The sequence below is a fragment of the Mesoplodon bidens genome, assembly GCF_964165515.1.
Source record: "Mesoplodon bidens genome assembly, chromosome: 6".
Classification (NCBI taxonomy): domain Eukaryota; kingdom Metazoa; phylum Chordata; class Mammalia; order Artiodactyla; family Ziphiidae; genus Mesoplodon; species Mesoplodon bidens.
The window spans coordinates 45153408-45173624 of record NC_138162.1 but is presented as its reverse complement, the minus strand read 5'-3'; the positions used below and the strand labels follow the sequence as shown (position 1 = coordinate 45173624).

General features: G+C 40.2%; 3 protein-coding genes across 3 annotated transcripts in view; 2 read left to right on the top strand and 1 right to left on the bottom strand.

Annotated features, from left to right (window-relative positions):
* The window catches only part of LOC308618645 (uncharacterized protein), a 129414-nt gene extending 110001 nt beyond the window's left edge, over positions 1 to 19413 (top strand). The window contains exon 5 of the mRNA XM_081236786.1: positions 17578 to 19413. Within this exon, the coding sequence (XP_081092912.1) occupies positions 17578 to 17694 (117 nt within the window). The 3' untranslated portion in view covers positions 17695 to 19413. The remainder of the gene's footprint in view (positions 1 to 17577) is intronic.
* Positions 1 to 20217, bottom strand: part of RASEF (RAS and EF-hand domain containing) — a gene marked incomplete at its 5' end in the record, with an annotated part of 85579 nt that overhangs the window by 5332 nt on the left and 60030 nt on the right. Inside the window, 3 exons of the mRNA XM_081236784.1 lie at positions 3776 to 3852; positions 6489 to 6608; positions 19891 to 20005. Of these exons, the coding sequence (XP_081092910.1) occupies positions 3776 to 3852; positions 6489 to 6608; positions 19891 to 20005 (312 nt within the window). The remainder of the gene's footprint in view (positions 1 to 3775; positions 3853 to 6488; positions 6609 to 19890; positions 20006 to 20217) is intronic.
* The window catches only part of LOC308618776 (uncharacterized protein), a gene marked incomplete at its 5' end in the record, with an annotated part of 106785 nt that overhangs the window by 83975 nt on the left and 2593 nt on the right, over positions 1 to 20217 (top strand). The gene's annotated exons all lie outside the window — the stretch shown is intronic.

The following is a 20217-nucleotide window of genomic DNA, read 5'->3' as shown; positions in this document are numbered from 1 at the left end:
TCTTAGTTGTGGCACACGGGATCTTCCTTGCGGCACAGGGGATCTTTAGTTGCAGCATGCGGGATGTTTTTAGTTGCAGCATGCAGGATCTTTAGTTGTGGCATGCGGGATCTAGTTCCCTGACCAGGGATCGAACCTGGGCCCCCTGCATTGGGAGTATGGAGTATTAACCACTGGACTACCAGGGAAGTCCCTCTCAACTAGTGAGCTTTGAGAGAGAGCCAGATGTCTTCTAAATAAATCGTTACCAGGTCCCCAAGAGCCACTAACACACAAGCACAGTGGAGCTGACCTCTTGGTGGGATAGGAATTCACTTTCATTTAATGAGGAAGAGAGATTCCAGGTGCAGGGAACAGCATGTATAGAGGCAAAGAGGCATAAAAGAACTTGGCTATGACCGGAAGCAAAGTTTGCTGTGTCTATAGATTATCATTCATTTGGGAAGCAAGATAAGAGATGCAAATAGAAAGGTAGGTGAACTGGGCTCTGGGGGACCATTAGCCACTTGCTAAGGAGGCTGGACTCTATGCTGTAGGTAGGGCACCAGTGTGGGGTGCAAGCAAGAAGGTCTTAATTGGATTTTTATTTACAGAGATTACCCTGATTACAGGGTGGAGGATGAACTGATGTTGGAGAAACTCTGAGGCAGAAACTTAGGTCCCTCCTACACTAAACGGGGTAGGAAATTTTGAAGCCTGAAGCAGAACAGGGTGTGTGCGGGGGGGAGGGATTGAAGGAAGATTGCAGAGGTCACTGAATCAGTAGGGCCCCAGAACCCACTAGAGGCAGATGATGAAGAAAGAGGAAGGAGCCAAGACTGACTCTAGGTTACTCTTTTTGAATTATAATGTTTGTTAGTAGTTTCCTGAGAACCGGAGTATAGAATAAGGAACAATTTTAAAGAAAAATGAACACATTCGGGTTTAGATATGTTGGAACAGTCATGCCTATGGAATTTTCATTTGTTGGTGGGTGGGAATATAGTTGTGGAAGTTTAAAAAAAGATGGGAGTTAAAAATACAGAAATTAGAAGTCACCTTCTAGACACAGTTCTAGAAACCATGGGGGTGGAAGACATTAGGCAGACAGAGAAAGAGTAAGAGGAAGAGAGTGCAGAATAGAATCCTGAGATTACCAACATTTAAAAGGCAAGCCAGAAATTCAGAGTAGTGAAAAGTCCCAATTTTGCCATTTAGTACTGTGTCACTTTGAGCAAGCTGATGAAGCATTCTAATTCTCAATTTTCTTATCTGTACAGTGGGTTTAGTAAACATAGCATCTTCACAAGACAACTCACATCTCTCCCTTCTGGAAGGTCTAAAAGGCCTCTGTAAGTTACATATCATATGGCTGCCTGGTCATGTATTTTGTTTTCTTTTTTTTTCTCTAATGTTAAATTGCACAGCCTATCTTACATACCCTGATATCTCTACAGGGCTTTCATGCTGAGCAGAAATGATAATAATGCAGATATTACTGAACACTGAAAGCAGATATTAAAGGAGAAAAAATAGGTACCCATATAGTTCACCTGACCTTCAGTTTCTTTAATCTACCAAAGATGCAGGCACCTCCCACTTTAAGGAAATCAGGAAGATATAATTCCAAACATCTAAAACAGGTTTAAGGCTGGGAAAATTAAATTACCTCACCCCAAACTGCCATATGCTTAACAACTGCATTTTAAATGACTCAATCTTATGGACAGATTTATCCCCAATGGGCTCAGCAATGGCGCTGAACCGATACATCAGCCCGAGCTTTTTGTGTTTTTCTCAAATTTTAGGCCATTGACCAGTTTAATGCCTGTTGTACTTGAATCTATTGAAAAATGTTTCAAGCCTGTGGCTCTAGTGATGGCAGGTTTACTTACCAGTGGACAATGGTTGGAATGAATGTCTATCAGCCCTACAGGGAAACTGCATTTCTAGGAGAAACTTTTCCTGGGATAGAGAGGTTTTTCCAAGAAAAAGCAGAGGAGTTCAGGTTGTTAACCAAACATTTATGGCCTTCCTTCAAAAACAAATACCGTTTCAGACAGTGCAAACCCATAAACTGTTCTAGTTCAAGTTTTATGACATGACATGGTATGAAGGGGAGTTACTATTATACATAACATTCTGAAAGCTGTAAAACTTTTTAAAGTGGTAATTTTACTTGTGGAAATGCTACCATTTTCATTTAAGACTTGAGTACTTTGACAAGCAGTCTGATGACACAGTATAAAGCAGATTAAAGTCTTTACATGTTTGGTTTGTTTATAATTTTCCTATTTAACACATTGTTAACATAACTAACCTAGAGGCCTCAAACCAGCCCATGATGCAATAGCAACAATTTAAAAATCTCCTTGATAAGTGATTCACAAGAAGTGACCTTGTTATCAGACTGCTCCTGCACACAGGTGTTTTAAGTAAAGAAGCTACACTGTATAAACAGGGAGGCTGCTGGGCTGACCCAACATGCCAGCAGGAGCACCAGGAGAAAAGGCCGTTGGCTCTCCTATCTTTATGATATAATAAAGAGGATCGATTCTGCACTCGGGGTGTGACCAGGGCGATTTGGAGTCATTTAACTGTAACATGACCCCACAAGACAATTCCACGTTAAATAGTGATTATGTTATTCAGTAGAGTCCAGGCTATTATATATGGAATCATAGGCTGTCAGAACTAGAAGGGGCCTTAGGGATCATTTTCTTTAGCCCTTTCCCTCATTGTACAGATTAGAGATGCCTAAAGCAAGACAGGGACTTAGTCAAGACTCCACAGCTGTTCGGGATAGATTTAAGATTGGACTTTGAGCCTCCTGATACTACAGTCCTCCAACGTGCTGGGCAGAAGCCAGCAGCCATGTGGAGGGCCTGGCCTGCAGCATCCTTTCCTGCTCAGCCCAGGCAGCAATTCAGCACTCCCTGCCTGAAACTAAGGTAGCACGGAGCCCCTTACTGTACTAAAGTTAAGATTCTTATAAAATCAGAATTTCACAAATCATCTCACAAATCTCTACATGCCTAAAATTATGTTTTTGCTTTGTCAGCAATTAAAGATCATTGGCTGGATTTTGTTAATGCGCATTTTTATATTTTTTCTTTCTTTTTTGGGGGCGTATTGAATCCCTTTAGATCAGCAAAGAATCATCTTTTCATCTGTGGCAGAAAACTAGGCAGAAGAAGTAAATCCAGCAGAAAACATTGTTATTTCCTAAGAATACTGCAAGGATTAAAATACAGTTAAAACCAAGTTCCTCAATGATGCAATTTTCATTCTAATCCACATCCCAAAATGTTATTTATTATTAACACCATTGCCTTAGCTTAATAATTACCTGGTTAATAATGTAAACAAAGTGCTTCCAACTGGCATGATATACAATTTGTTTTGTTGAGTTCTTTTTCCTTTACCTTGGAAAATGTCATAATATAATAGATAGTTATATTCATAATAGTCTCTTGTGTTTAATATCTGGTTCCTAGAAGTGATTCACACACATCAACTATTAGCTCTGTGGGGACATTTTGCAGAAATGTCAATGACACCTCAGATGCACCTGCTTTGTTTGGCAGTAGAGGTATTTTCCCAATGTTCACAGTGAACAAGCAGCATACCAGTTTTTTATAAAAACTATGTTTGTTTCTCCAACCACTACTGAAAGACAAGACATTGTTTTCCCATAATGTAGATTCACATTATGGTCAAGAAATTTGACACATACAACAGCTAAGTGAAAATTCAATCCTACATCCAGTTTTCCAAATATAAGGCAAAACTTTACCGAGTAAGGTGGAGAACAGCTTCCACTACATTCGAACCATCTTTGGCGCTTGTTTCACAAAATAGTGCCCCATAGGTCTGTAAAAAACATATACATACCATTAAATGAAGGCTTTGATTAGGTTTCCTGGAATGTTCGCTTTTAAAACCAATAAAATAAAATAAAAATATTGCCCTGTTGAGTATGCTAAAACTAATAGTTAAAAAATTGGATTGAGTTTCAGGACTTTAAAAAAAAAACAGGTTTGAGCCTAGTTATGTCAGGAACAGTTCCTAGTCAGAGGATTTTTATTTTGCATCCAAAAAAAAAAAATCCCACAGTACAAAATTTCATGGCTTAAGGCTCTTATATCCAAGTGTCACACATACTACCAAATGTTCTCTATCAAATAATTTGAGAGAGAGAAAAATGATAGCTTAAGGTAACCACTTAGGAATTAAATGTCCATCAAAAATATGTCTCCTAGGGCTTCCCTGGTGGCGCAGTGGTTGCGAGTCCGCCTGCCGATGCAGGGGACACGGGTTCGTGCCCCGGTCCGGGAAGATCCCACGTGCCGCGGAGCAGCTGGGCCCATGAGCCATGGCCGCTGAGCCTGCGCGTCCGGAGCCTGTGCTCCGCCACGGGAGGGGCCACAACAATGAGAGGCCCGCGTACCGGAAAAAAAAAAAAATATGTCTCCTTTTGGCTGGCAGCTAACATACATCCCGCCCCCCCTTCACCCTATCATTTTTTCCTATCAAGATTCAGCAGCCTCTGTGTTGCTAAAACCAATGGACATTTTCTAGTCTATTATTTAACCTCCCAGTGGTTGTACATACAATCACTGATCATATCACTCTCCTGCTTCAGACCTTTCGAGGCTTCCTATCCCTCTCAAGCAATGTTGAAATGCTTACCTGGCCGACAAGGCCTAGCTTGTACGTGGCCCCAGCCAACCTCCCAGTTTTACCTGCCACCACTCTCCCTCACTCATAGTGCTCAAGTTACCCTGGCCGTCCCTCTATTTCCCCAACACTCCAAATTCCCTCCCACCTCAGGACCTTTTCACCTGCTGTTACCACTACCTAGGTTATCCCATATCCCTAGTAACCCTTTCCCCAGGCTGACTTTTACCTACCTTCTAGATTTTTAGGTAATCCTCCCTTGAAGTTAAGATTGTTTTCTAACTCTGAAAAGTTGGTATTAGGTCTTCCTACTGTAAAACCTCTTGATGCATGTATTTTTCCAGCATAGCACTTGCCGCAGTTGTAAATGATGAGGTTATTTTTGTGTGTCTTTGTCTAACAGCTGGAGACAGTTTCCTTTAGGAAAGGAAAATTATGTGTGCTGTGGGGCTGGGTGTGGGCGACACAGTCCTGTGTGGGATACGGGCAGGATGTGATGGGTGCTCTGGAGCAGGGAGAGAAGGAAGAACCAAACAATGGGGAAAGGCTACTGTGAAACCTTTACCCATGAGCCCCCAAATCCATAGAAAATCTAAAAAATACACCAAATGAATGTATTTCTAGTAGAAATGGGTAGTGCTGCTGCTGAATTTCATAGCCAGGATGTTACAGGGTGAAATAGAGATGGCCTTTGAGGATGCAGCAGGGTGGAGGACATGAGATGCATAATAAATAAGCAAACCTTGGGAAACCTGAGAAACTATGGGGGAGGGAATAAAATTGGCATGTGGCCAGGAATTATGAGCTCTCTAGGGGAATATGTGGATTACATGGGTTTAACATCTGTCTCCCCCAGACAGTAAGCTACGTGAGGACAAGGACGGTTTCCTTTGTTCTCTACCCTTTGCTCAGCTCACGATGAAGTGCTTTTTCACATGGTGGATACAATTAAATATGTGTTGAATGGATCTCTTCTGTATTTCACTGCCTAGTTTTGATGTTTATCATTATTTGGCTCACAGTTCTAAAATTTAAAACAAGAAACAATTCCAACTTAGAATAGTGGAATTGAAACTTCTTTTTAAAGTTCACATGTATGTGTTACAGAGCAGTCCTTTCATGTTGATGACAGACAACGTGATAGCAATGTCAGATTGGACTGTTATGATAAGAACTTCATATTTGACCTAAGGAGCATCTGGTTCCTTGTTTGGGTAAGACAAGTCATAAGAGGGGCCACATAGCATTCTGACACAATGATAATAATGAGAGAATAAACACTGCCCACAATAATAATCTGGACAGAAATGAGGTCCATCCTTTGTACAAATGCATAGCCAAAAATAATTTTATACTATTCCAACTGACTACAAATCTTAGAGAAAAGAATGAATCTTCCAATTCTCTTCACCCCTTTACCCAGGTGACACACTGCACCATCTGCTGCCCCTTGGCACAGTGACCCTCTGGAACCAAACCCATCTTTTCAAAACAGGACACCCATTCTTCTTCCTTTACCTAGGTTCCAGGACTAGAGAAGGATTCCAGGAACTGGGGAAGAGTGAGGAGGAAGACAGGATAATTTTGCATTCTCTTTGTCATTGATACTCAGTGGGGGAAAATGATCATGTGACTGTTTTACCTCCACAAGGGATTTAACTCTTGGTGTAATTATTTACATTTATGGGACGGATGGGGGCCACTGGGAGTTCTGCCTGTATAGGGACAGAAGACTTATCAAACAGAGTGGAGTTTGTCAAACAGCCTCTTCAGCAAATGTAGACAGAAGTGAAAGGTCCCTCCCAATTTGGACCCACTCTTACTCTTACCATGGCCAGTTTTTCTCCAAAGTACCCTGGGACACATTTTTGTCCTTCCGCTTCAGCAGCATCACGAAGATCAGCCTTGTTTCCTACCAACATGATAGGAATGCTATTATGGGCTGCATCCTACCATGAAGAAAAGAAAGAAATTGTGCATACATGAAACACTGGACAAGTTATGAGGTTGATGACGACAACAGCTACCATTTCTGAATGCCCCTTATATGCCACATGATGTACAGACAATATCTTTAAACCTCAAAATATCTCTAAAAGGAGCCAAACCTTTTCCCATTTCATCAGAACACTGAAATTCAGAGAGGTTAAATAAGACATTGTAAGGGCCAGGGGTGGTCCAAACTGACTCCATCACCCTTGCCACTATACAAACTAATACCGAACTCAAGAGGCACAACCCCAGAATTACATTTGGCTGTAGTGCCCACATAATTTTCTATAATTTTCACTCCAAACAGTGGTGATTACAAGACAACTTCATTATCGCAGGTACAAAACACACAAATATTCCCTCAGCTATAATGGAACAAAAATGGAGTCTGAGAGTTCCACACTCGCTGCTAGCTGGCTTACAACAAAAGCAAAATAAGAAGGCCTTAAATGTCAACATTTTTCTTGTGAAGAGTCAAGGAGCAGTCATTCAAAGTAACAGATTCTCAGGATAATGCTCCCAAACCAGCACATGCATACTGTTGCACTGTCTGTCCCAGCATTCATAGAGGAGCTGGCTGGCAGAATGTAAGATGTGAGAGGCAGAGTTAAGTTTGAGACTGTCCCTCCCACCACCTGGCCGCTTGCCGGCTGCATGAAATCAGGCAATCTCTTCCTGTTTCTGCCTCCATTTCCCTATCTGTAAAACGAAGGGGTCAGTAAGGACACATCCCCCTGAGCAGGCTATGATGAGAACAGAAGACAACCTGACTAGAAAAACAGGTTTATAGCTCCTAAACAAGCGAAGCAGCAGCCCTCACTGAGAAATGACTCTTTGTGATGCCTAAAAACATCCAGGTGCTCATCCACTTTGGTACCACACCTGATACAGCATCAAGAAATGAGCCTCAAAAACAATGAAATTATGCCACTTCACTGCCTTTTGGACTCGTTTCTGATGATGAGTCATTATTGTATTGTGGTTCCTCTGTACACAATGAGTGAATTTTCTCTTTCAACATTTTCTCTTTGTTTTGGCTTTTAGCAGTTCAACCATGATGTGTCTAGGTATGGATTCTTTTTTTTTTTTAACATCTTTATTGGAGTGCAATTGCTTTACAATATTGTGTTAGTTTCTGCTGTATAACAAAGTCAACAAATAATTATAGAGTCAGCAAAACCATCCTTCAAACATGAAGACAAAAGAAAGCTGTTTCCAGATAGACAAAATCTGAGAGGATTTGTTGCTAGCAGACCTACCTTTTAAGAAATAATAAAGGAAATCCTTCAGGTGGACAGGAAATGACACAGATGGTAACTTGAATCCACAAGAAGAAATGAAGTGCCCCCAAAATGTTAAATATATGGAAATTAAAAAGAGTACATAAAAAAAAACAATGAAATTATATTCGACTTCCTTTCTCTTCAAACCACTTTCCTCCAACTGAATGCATCAGAGTGAAGTAAAACCGAAGGGGAGAAGGAAATGAAAGGCCCTCCTCAAAACTAGATGCCCTACCCATTAATGTGTTAAGTAATTGCGTTTGGTGGGGTACTGCTCGGTATTCAAGGGGGCATCATATGGAAGCCATTCATCAAATATTCACTTAGGTAAGCCAAGAATCTGAGTATCTAAATGACTTAAAGTCATACAGATAAATGCTGCCACCTCCTTCAAGTCTTGACTCAAATATCACCTTCTGGTGTGACTAACCTGACTACACTACCTGTAGCGCACTGCCTCACCATAAGGTCCTTTACCTTGGCCTCGTTTGGTTCCTATATCTAGCACTTCCTATCATTCTATTTATTTTGTTTATTTATGTCTGTGGCATGTTATGTCTTCCCCACTAGAGTACAAGATCCATAGGGTAGGGCTCTTCATTTTATTAATGGATATACTACAAGCACTAGCACAGTACATGCACAAAGCAGGGATGCCCAATATATTTTTGAATGTGTAAAAGTCGGAAAAACATCTCACATCTCAAGTGTCTCCATTAAGCTTTTACCCAAAATATTCAATCAATAAATTATTCATGCCAGGTAAATGGACATAATTTTATTTATAAGCTTTTGTAACCTAGTGGTTTTTTTAAGGTTTTTTAAAAACAATTTTATTTATTTTTTATACAGCAGGTTCTTACTACTTACCTATTCTATACATATTACTGTATATATGCCAGTCCCAATCTCCCAATTCAATGCCTTCCACCCCCCAGCTTTCCCCGCTTCGTGTCCATAAGTTTGTTCTCTACATCTGTGTCTGTTTCTGTCTTGCAAACTGGTTCATCTGTACCATTTTTCTAGATTCCACATATATGCGTTAATATATGATATTTGTTTTTCTCTTTCTGACTTATTTCACTCCGTATGACAGTCTCTAGGTCCATCCATGACTCTACAAATGACCCAATTTCATTCCCTTTTACGGTTCAGTAATATTCCCTTGTATATATGTACCACATCTTCTTTACCCATTCGTCTGTCGATGGGCATTTAGGTTGCTTCCATGAGCTGGCTACTGTAAATAGTGCTGCAATGAACATTGGGGTGCGTGTGTCTTTCTGAATTATGGTTTTCACTGGGTATATGCCCAGTAGTGCGATTGCTGGGTCATATGGTAATTCTGTTTTTAGTTTTTTAAGGAACCGCCATACTGTTTTCCATAGTGGCTGTATCAATTTACATTCCAACCAACAGTGCAAGAGGGCTCCCTTTTCTCCACACCCTCTCCAGCATTTGTTGTTTGTAGATTTTCTGATGACACCCGTGCTAACTGGTGTGAGGTGATACCTCATTGTAGTTTTGATTTGCATTTCTCTAATAATTAGTGATGTGGAGCAGCTTTTCATGTGCCTCTTGGCCATCTGTATGTCTTCTTTGGAGAAATGCCTATTTAGGTCTTCTGCCCATGTTTTGATTGGTTTTTTTGTTTTTTTAATATTGAGCTGCATCTGAAGCTGAAACTGTGATTAAAAATCTTCCAACAAACAAAAGCCCAGGACCAGATGGCTTCACAGGCGAATTCTATCAAACATTTAGAGAAGAGCTAACACCTATCCTTCTCAAACTCTTCCAAAATATATCAGAGGGAGGATCACTCCCAAACTCATGCTACGAGGCCACCATCACCCTGATACCAAAACCAGACAAAGAAGTCACAAAGAAAGAAAACTACAGGCCAATATCACTGATGAACATAGATGCAAAAATCCTCAACAAAATACTAGCAAACAGAATCCAACAGCACATTAAAAGGATCATACACCATGATCAAGTGGGGTTTATCCCAGGAACGCAAGGATTCTTCAACATACACAAATCAATCAATGTGATACACCATATTAACAAATTGAAGGGGAAAAACCATATGATCATCTCAATAGATGCAGAGAAAGCTTTTGACAAAATTCAACATCCATTAGTGATAAAAATCCTCCAGAAAGTAGGCATAGAGGGAACTTTCCTCAACATAATAAAGGCCATATATGACAAACCCACAGCCAACATTGACCTCAATGGTGAAAAACTGAAACCATTTCCACTAAGATAGGAACAAGACAAGGTTGCCCACTCTCACCACTATTATTCAACAGTTTTGGAAGTTTTAGCCACAGCAATCAGAGAAGAAGAAATAAAAGGAATACAAATTGGAAAAGAAGAAGTAAAACTGTCACTGTTTGCAGATGACATGACACTGTACATAGATAATCCTAAAGATGCTACCAGAAAACTACTAGAGCTAATCAATGAATTTGGTAAAGTAGCAGGATACAAAATTAATGCACAGAAATCTCTTGCATTCCTATACACTAATGATAAAAAATCTGAAAGTGAAATTAAGGAAACACTCCCATTTACCATTGCAGCAAAAATAATAAAATACCTAGGAATAAATATACCTAAGGAGACAAAAGACCTGTATGCAGAAAATTATTAGATGCTGATGAAAGAAATGAAAGATAATACAAACAGATGGAGGGTTATACCATGTTCTTGGATTGGAAGAATCAACATTGTGAAAATGACTCTACTACCCAAAGCAATCTACAGATTCAATGCAATCCCTATCAAACTACCACTGGCATTTTTCACAGAACTAGAACAAAAAATTTCACAATTTGTATGGAAACACAAAAGACCCCGAATAGCCAAAGCAGTCTTGAGGGAAAAAAATGGAGCTGGAGGAATCAGGCTCCCTGACTTCAGACTATACTACAGAGCTACAGTAATCAAGACAGTACGGTACTGGCACAAAAACAGAAATATAGATCAATGTAACAGGATAGAAAGCCCAGAGATAAACCCACCCACATATGGTCACCTTATCTTTGATAAAGGAGGCAAGAATATACAGTGGAGAAAAGACATCCTCTTCAGTAAGTGGTGCTGGGAAAACTGGACAGGTACATGTAAAAGTAAGAAATTAGAACACTCCCTAACACCATACACAAAAATAAACTCAAAATGGATTAAAGACCTAAATGTAAGGCCAGAAACTATTAAACTCTTAGAGGAAAACATAGGCAGAACACTCTATGACATAAATCACAGCAAGATCCTTTTTCACCCACCTCCTAGAGAAATGGAAATAAAAACAAAAATAAACAAATGAGACCTAATGAAACTTAAAAGCTTTTGCACAGCAAAGGAAACCATAAACAAGATGAAAAGACAACCTTCAGAATGGGAGAAAATATTTGCAAATGAAGCAACTGACAAAGGATTAATCTCCAAAATTTACAAGCAGCTCATGCAGCTCAATATCAAAAAAACAAACAACCCAATCCAAAAATGGGCAGAAGACCTAAACAGACATTTCTCGAAAGAAGATATGCAGACTGCCAACAAACACATGAAAGAATGCTCAACATCATTAATCATTAGAGAAATGCAAATCAAAACTACAATGAGATATCATCTCACACTGGTCAGAATGGCCATCATCAAAAAATCTACAAACAACAAATGCTGGAGAGGGTGTGGAGAAAAGCGAACCCTCTTGCACTGTTGGTGGGAATGTAAATTGATACAGCCACTATGGAGAACAGTATGGAGGTTCCTTAAAAAGCTAAAAATAGGACTACCATACGACCCAGCAATCCCACTACTGGGCATATACCCTGAGAAAACCATAATTCAAAAAGAGTCATGTACTAAAATGTTCATTGCAGCTCTATTTACAATAGCCAGGGCATGGAAGCAACCTAAGTGTCCATCAACAGATGAATGGATAAAGATGTGGCACATATATACAATGGAATATTACTCAGCCATAAAAAGAAACAAAATTGAGTTATTTGTAGTGAGGTGGATGGACCTAGAGTCTGTCATACAGAGTGAAGTAAGTCAGAAAGAGAAAAACAGATACTGTATGCTAACACATATATATGGAATTTAAGAAAAAAAATGGTCATGAAGAACCTAGGGGCAAGGCGGGAATAAAGACACAGACCTACTAGAGAATGGACTTGAGGATATGGGGAGGGGGAAGGGTAAGCTGTGACAAAGTGAGAGAGTGGCATGGACATATAAACACTACCAAACGTAAAATAGATAGCTAGTGGGAAGCAGCCGCATAGCACAGGGAGATCAGCTCGGTGCTTTGTGACCACCTAGTGGGGTGGGATAGGGAGGGTGGGAGGGAGGGAGACGCAGAGGGAAGAGATATGGGAACCTATGTATATATATAACTGATTCACTTTATTATAAAGCAGAAACTAACACACCATTGTAAAGCAATTATACTCCAATAAAGATGTTAAAAAAAAAGTCATACCTTTTAACTGTCAGTTAAAAAAATATTGAGCTGCATGAGCTGTGTATATATTTTGGAGATTAATCCTTTGTCCATTGATTCATTTGCAAATATTTTCTCCCATTCTGAGGGTTGTCTTTTCTCCCTGTTTATAGTTTCCTTTGCTGTGCAAAAGCTTTTAAGTTCCATTAGGTCCCATTTGTTTATTTTTGTTTTTATTTCCATTACTTTAGGAGGTGGGTCAAAAAAGGTCTTGCTGTGATTTATGTCAGAGTGTTCTTCCTATGTTTTCCTCTTAAGAGTTTTATAGTGTCTGGTCTTACCTTTAGGTCTTTAGTCCATTTTGAGTTTATTTTTGTGTATGGTGTTAGGGAGTATTCTAATTTCATTCTTTTACATGAGCTCTCCAGTTTTCCCAGCACCACTTATTGAAGAGACTCTCTTTTCTCCACTGTATATCCTTGCCTCCTTTGTTATATATTAGTTGACCATAGGTAGGTGAGTTTATCACTGGGCTTTCTATCCTCTTCCATTGAACTATATTTCCGTTTTTGTGCCAGTACCATTTGTCTTGATTACTATAGCTTTGCAGTATAGTCTGAAGTCAGGGAGTCTGATTCCTCCAGCTCCGTTTTTTTCCCTCAAGACTGCTTTGGCTATTCGGGATCTTTCATGTCTCCATAATTTTAACATGTTTTGTTCTAGTCCTGTAAAAAGTGCCATTGGTAATTTGATAGGGATTGCATTGAATCTGTAGATTGCTTTGGGTAGTAGAGTCATTTTCACAATGTTGATTCTTGCCATCCAAGAACATGGTATATCTCTCCATCTGTTTGTGTCATCTTTGATTTCTTTCATCAGTGTCTTATAGTTTTCTGAGTACAGGTCTTTTACCTCCTTACGTAGGTTTATTCCTAGATGTTTTATTCTTTTTGTTGCAATGGTGAATGGGATTGTTTCCTTAACTTCTCTTTCTGATCTTTCGTTGTTAGTGTATAGGAATGCAAGAGATTTCTGTGCATTGATTGTGCATCCTGCAAGTTTACCAAATTCATTGATTAGCTCTAGTAGTTTTCTGTTGGCATCTTTAGGATTATCTATGTACAGCGTCATGTCATCTGCAAACAGTGACAGTTTTACTTCTTCTTTTCCAATTTGTATTCCTTTTATTTCTTCTTCTTCTCTGATTGCTGTGGCTAGGACTTCCAAAACTACATTGAATCATAGTGGTGAGAGTGAACATCCTTGTCTTGATCCTGATTTTAGAGGAAATGCTTTCAGTTTTTCACCATTGAGAATGATGTTTGCTTTGGGTTTGTCATATATGGCCTTTATTATGTTGAGGTATTATCTTGAGGTATGCCCACTTTCTGGAGAGTTTTTGTCATAAACTGGTGTTGGATTTTCTCAAAAGCTTTTTCTGCATGTACTGAGATGATATGGTTTTTATTCCTCAATCTGTTAATATGGTGTATCACACTGATTGATTTGCATATATTGAAGAATCCTTGCATCCCTGGGATAAATCCCACTTGATTATGGTACATGATCTTTTTTTTTTTTTTTTTTCTTTTTGCGGTATGCAGGCCTCTCACTGTTGTGGCCTCTCCCGTTGCGGAGCACAGGCTCCGGACGCGCAGGCCCAGCGGCCATGGCTCACGGGCCCAGCCGCTCCGCGGCATATGGGATCCTCCCAGACCGGGGCACGAACCCGTATCCCCTGCATCGGCAGGCGGACTCTCAACCACTGCGCCACCAGGGAGGCCCGGTACATGATCTTTTAATTTGTTGTTGGATTCTGTTTGCTAGTATTTTGTTGAGGATCTTTGCATCTATATTCATCAGTGATGTTGGTCTGTAATTTTCTTTTTCTGTAGTATCTGTCTGGTTTTGGTATCAGGGTGATGGTGGCCTCGTAGAATGAGTTTGGGAGTGTTCCTTCCTCTGCAATATTTTGGAAGAGTTTGAGAAGGATAGGTGTTAGCTCTTCTCTAAATGTTTGATAGAATTCACCTGTGAAGCCATCTGGTCCTGGACTTTTGTTTGTTATAAGATTTTAAATCACAGTTTCAATTTCATTACTTGTGATTGGTCTGTTCATATTTTCTATTTCTTCCTGGTTTAGTCTTGGAAGGTTATACCTTTCTAAGAATTTGTCCATTTCTTCCAGGTTGTCCATTTTATTGGCATAGGGTTGCTTACAGTAGTCTCTTATTATGCTTTGTAGTTCTGCAGTGTCCGTTGTAACTTCTTTTTCATTTCTAATTTTATTGATTTGAGTCCTCTCCCTCTTTTTCTTGATAAGTCTGGCTAAAGGTTTATCAATTTTGTTTATCTTCTCAAAGAACCAGCTTTTGGTTTTATTGATCTTTGCTATTGTTTTGTTTCTATTTCATTTATTTCTGCTCTGATCCTTATGACTTCTTTCCTGCTACTAACTTTGGGTTTTGTTTGTTCTTCTTTCTCTGGTTCCTTTAGGTGTAAGGTTAGATTGTTTATTTGAGGTTTTTCTTGTTTCTTGAGGTAGGCTTGTATAGCTATAAACTTCCCTCTTAGAACTGCTTTTGCTGCATCCCATAGGTTTTGGATCGTCGTGTTTTCATTGTCATTTGTCTCCAGGTATTTTTTGATTTCCTCTTTGATTTCTTCAGTGATCTCTTGGTTATTTAGTAACGTATTGTTTAGCCTCCATGTGTTTGTTTTTTACTTTTTTCCCCCTGTAATTTATTTCTAATCTCATAGCATTGTGGTCAGAAAAGATGATTGATATGATTTCAATTTTCTTAAATTAACTGAGGCTTGGTCTGTGACCCAAGCTGTGATCTATCCTGGAGAGTGTTCTGTGTGCACTTGAGAAGAAAGTGTAATCTGCTGTTTTCAGATGGAATGTCCTATAAATATTAATTAAATCTATCTGATCTATCTTGTCATTTAAAGCTTTTGTTTCCTTATTAATTTTCTGTCTGGATGATCTGTCCATTGGTGTAAGTAAGATGTTAAAGTCACCCACTATTACTGTGTTACTGTCGATTTCCTCTTTTATAGCTGTTAGCATTTGCCTTATATATTGAGGTGCTCCTATGTTGGGTGCATATATATTTATAATTGTTATATCTTCTTCTCAGATTGATCCCTTAATCATTATGTAGTGTCCTTCCTTGTCTCTTGTAACATTTTTTATTTTAAAGTCTATTTTATGTGATATGAGTATTGCTACTCCAGCTTTTTGATTTCCATTTGCATGGAATATCTTTTTCAGTCCCCTTTCAGTCTGTATGTGTCCCTAGGTCTGAAGTGGGTCTTTTGTAGACAGCATATATATGGGTGTTGTTTTTCTATCCATTCAGCAAGCCTGTGTCTTTTGGTTGGAGTATTTAATCCATTCACATTTAAGGTAATTATCGATATATATGTTCCTATTACCATTTTTAAATTGTTTTGGTTTTTTTTTTTGTAGGTCATTTTCTCCTCTTGTGTTTCCCACTTAGAGAAGTTCCTTTAGCATTTGTTGTAGAGCTGGTTTGGTGGTGCTGAGTTCTCTTAGCTTTTGCTTGTCTGTAAAGCTTTTGGTTTCTCCGTCGAATCTGAATGAGATCCTTGCCATGTTGCATAATCTTGGTTGTAGGTTCTTCCCTTTCATCACTTTAAATATATTGTGCCACTGCCTTCTGGCTTGTAGAGTTCCTGCTGAGAAATCAGCTGTTAACCTTACGGGAGTTCTGTTGTATGTTATTTGTCATTTTTCCCTTGTTGGTTTTAATAATTTTTCTTTGTCTTTAATTTTTGTCAATTTGATTACTGTGTGTCTCGGTGTGTTTCTCCTTGGGTGTATCCTGCCTGGGCCTGTCTTCACTTCCTGGACTTTGGTGGCTATTTCCTTTCCCATGTTAGGGAAGTTTTCGACTATAATCTCTTCAAATAATTTTTCAGGTCCTTTGTCTCTCTCTTCTCCTTCTGGGACCCCTATAATGTGAATATTGGTGTGTTTAATGTTGTCCCAGAGGTCTCTTAGGCTGTCTCCATTCCCTTTCATTCTTTTTTCTTTATTCTGTTCTGCAGCAGTGAATTCCACCATTCTGTCTTCCAGGTCACTTATCCGTTCTTCTGACTCAGTTATTCTGCTACTGATTCCTTCTAGTGTATTTTTTATTTCAGTTTTTGTATTGTTCATCTCTGTTTCTTTGTTCTTTAATTCTTCTAGGTGTTTATTCTTTAATTCTTCTAGGTCTTGTTAAACATTTCTCGCATCTTCTCAATCTTTGCCTCCATTCTTTTTCAGAGGTCCTGGATCATCTTCACTGTCATTATTCTGAATTCTTTTTCTGGAAGGTTGCCTATCTCCACTTCATTTAGTTGTTTTTCTGGCATTTTATCTTGTTGCTTCATCTGGTACATAGTTCTCTGCCTTTTCATTTTGTCCATCTTTCTGTGAATGTGGTTTTCGTTCCATAGGCTGCAGGATTGTAGTTCTTCTTGCTTCTGCTGCCTGCTGTCTGGTGGATGAGGCTATCTAAGAGGCTGTGCAAGTTTCCTGATGGGAGGGACTAGTGGTGGGTAGAGCTGGGTTTTGCTCTGGAGGGCAGAGCTCAGTAAAACTTTAATCTGCTCGTCTGCTGATGAGGGGGGCTGGGTTCCCTCCCTGGTGGTTGTTTGGCCTGAGGCAACCCAGCACTGGAGCCTAGAGGCTCTTTGGTGGGGCTAATGGTGGACTCTGGGAGGGCTCATGCCAAGGAGTATTTCCCAGAACTTCTGCTGCCAGTGTCCTTGTCCCTGCAGTGAGCCACAGCCATCCCCTGCCTCTGTAGGAGACCCTCCAACACTAGCAGGTAGGTCTGGTTCACTCTCCTATGGGGTCACTGCTCCTTCCCCCAGGTCCTAATGCGCACAGTACTTTGTGTGTGTCCTCCAAGAGTGGAGTCTCTGTTTCCCCCAGTCCTGTCGAAGCCCTGCAATCAAATCCCGCTAGCCTTCAAAGTCTGATACTCTGGGAATTCCTGCTCCCATTGCCAGACCCCCAGGTTGGGAAGCCTGACGTGGGGCTGAGAACCTTCACTCCAGTGGGTGGACTTCTGTGGTATAACTGTTCTCCAGTTTGTGAGTCACCCACCCAGCGGTTATGGGATTTGATTTTATTGTGATTGTGCCCCTCCTACCATCTCGTTGCAGGTTCTCCTTTGTCTTTGGATATGGGGTATCTTTTTTGGTGAGTTCCAGTGTCTTCCTGTGCTTCTGGTGCTCTCACAAGAGGGAGTAAGTGCATGTCCTTCTACTCCACCATCCTGAACCAGTCAACCCAGTGGTTTTCAGTTGAAGTGTATTATTCAGAGCGTTCATTCACCACTGACACTCTACTGCTTCTCAATCCTCTTGCCTATCCCAACAACCTCACAGTTAGTTCCGACCTATATTATAGTGGCTATATAAATTGCCCCCATGGAATTTCCGCAAATTAGAAAAGGTGAGCCGTGGTGAAGGTTCATTGTGATAAGTGAAAGTCAAATGCCCAGTGGTATCTAATTTTTTCTCCAATAACAAATTCAAGAATTCATCTTGAATACAGTTTTCTTCCTTTTTAGACCCTATGAAAGGTAACATGAATAGCTAAGAAGGTCACTTACCACATGTAGGTGCTTAATCATTTAGCAAATTATGGCAGTAGGGCCCCTGGCACAGGCCACAGCTGGTCACTGAGGGGGCTATTTCAACCCTGTGGATGACCCTGCCTTTTGTGCCTCCTTTTCTTGAGTATAATCCAAAGTCTTAAAATGAAGACCAAGTCCAACAGTTTCAACAATAAAACGTTTTGCTATAGATCTTAAATATCTGTGGGTATGAGTTAGTTGGGATCATTTGTTCTTCTCTGAACTCACCAGCCTATTCCATGGAGGTTAATCTGTTCCCTTGAGTAGATCCCTCTCCTCTATGCACTAACTACCTCGGAGATTCTTTCTTGACATCAATGGATTTTTTCTTAACCTGCTGCTCACTCTGGAGCTTAATTAAAGGAGCAACCAGTGTTGAATCAGGAGGTCCAATTCCTCTTCCACTCCTAACCTCTAAATAACTAAAAGCCAGTGTCATACACTTTCTCTGCCTCAGGTTTCTCATAAAAAGTGAGAATAACATTACATTTCTTCCTTTCTCAGATATGTTACAGAGATGAATATAACATGTGGAAAACTTTGTGAAATAAAAATACTACATAAATGTCAACCCTTACGATGTATTTATAATAATTTGAAGTCATGATATTTCAGTTGAACAAAATGCTTATTTATATTCATCATTGAGTCTTATTGCCAATTTCAATCAGTCATTTCTTGCATCATTTCTTTAGTTAGAAAGAGAACATTCATTCTGGTGTTTTATAGGGTATGAAATAGGCCCAACTCAAGAAACTAGAGGCCAACCTGAGATCAGGCAGCAGTGTTCTCTGTTCAGCCACCTCTGCACTTAATGCCGTTAAAAATTATAGATCATAGACGTACGTGAAAAATTGTATTAACCACTAGATTTGTTTTTTTTTCCAAGAGTATGCTGAACCATGGCTTGAACTGTAGTTTTATGGTGATTAATAACCGTTGGTAGCACACTACATGTGGGCAAAATCATTTCCTACTTTAAAAAATTATTTACCATGAAACAAAGGATATGAAAGTGGCTCAGATGGAAGACACCATCTCATTTGACCAAAAGAAAGCACAGATAGTTACCACACATTTAAAATACCAGTTGGTATTTCAGTAGTACCTTGGGGGTGTGTAAAGACCCAAATCACTGCCAGAATAAGGTTGAGAACACAGTTCCTATAGAACTTGGACCTGGTGCAAGCTCACACCCAGGTAGTGTTTCACCTATACTTCTAGCACATGTGGAAACCCCTATTACACCTCTAGTCACACTACACACCCAGCCCCATCACCCCCCTTGTTTGTGAGAGCTGCTTCCCCTTTTTGGGTTGCCTGAATTTTCAGTTGCTGCTAATCAGGTTCTGATTATATCTATAAGAAAACCCAGGAGGGTTTCCCTGGTGGCACAGTGGTTGAGGGTCCGCCTGCCGATGCAGGGCACATGGGTTCATGCCCCGGTCTGGGAGGATCCCACATGCCGTGGAGCGGCTGGGCCCGTGAGCCATGGCCGCTGAGCCTGCGCTCCACAGCGGGAGAGGCCATAGCAGTGAGAGGCCCGTGTACCGCAAAAAAAAAAAAAGAAAACCCAGGAGTTTCCCCCACCTTCCCCACCCCAGAAGCTCACTTTAGTAGTGTCCTTAGCTCTGTGGGAACTTGCCCAGCTACTGAGGAGGAGACCAGTACTGCCAAGTGCCATTGGGAATCCCGCTTCTCACATCCAGTTCTTCCTGAGAGCCTGGATCAGTGGCTTGTAATTGAGTTCGTTTTGACAAAGAAGAGAAACAGCATTTCCTGAGACAGGCTGTAGCTCTCCTATGTAATTTTTTGGTTCTCTGTTTTGAATTCTTACCTCAATCATATCTACCCATTCTCGTACATTAAGAAAGCTTTTCTCACACGTAACATCGTACAGCAGCAAAACACCATCTGCTCTTCTGAAATAAGACTTGGCAATACTTCTGAATCTGGAAGAGAGAAAAGCACGTAATGGTTCTCATCAGTCAGTTTGGTGCTGCCTCATTTTTCATCTCCTTTATGCTCACCCTTTTCCCTCATCTTTTAAAACAAGCCCCCATTGAGAAGAATCTAATGGCAACCTCTTACTGTGAAATAGTCATCCCCGAGGCCTAGAATGACCTGGTGAAAGGTAACAGGATAAGAATCTGGGCTAGTGATT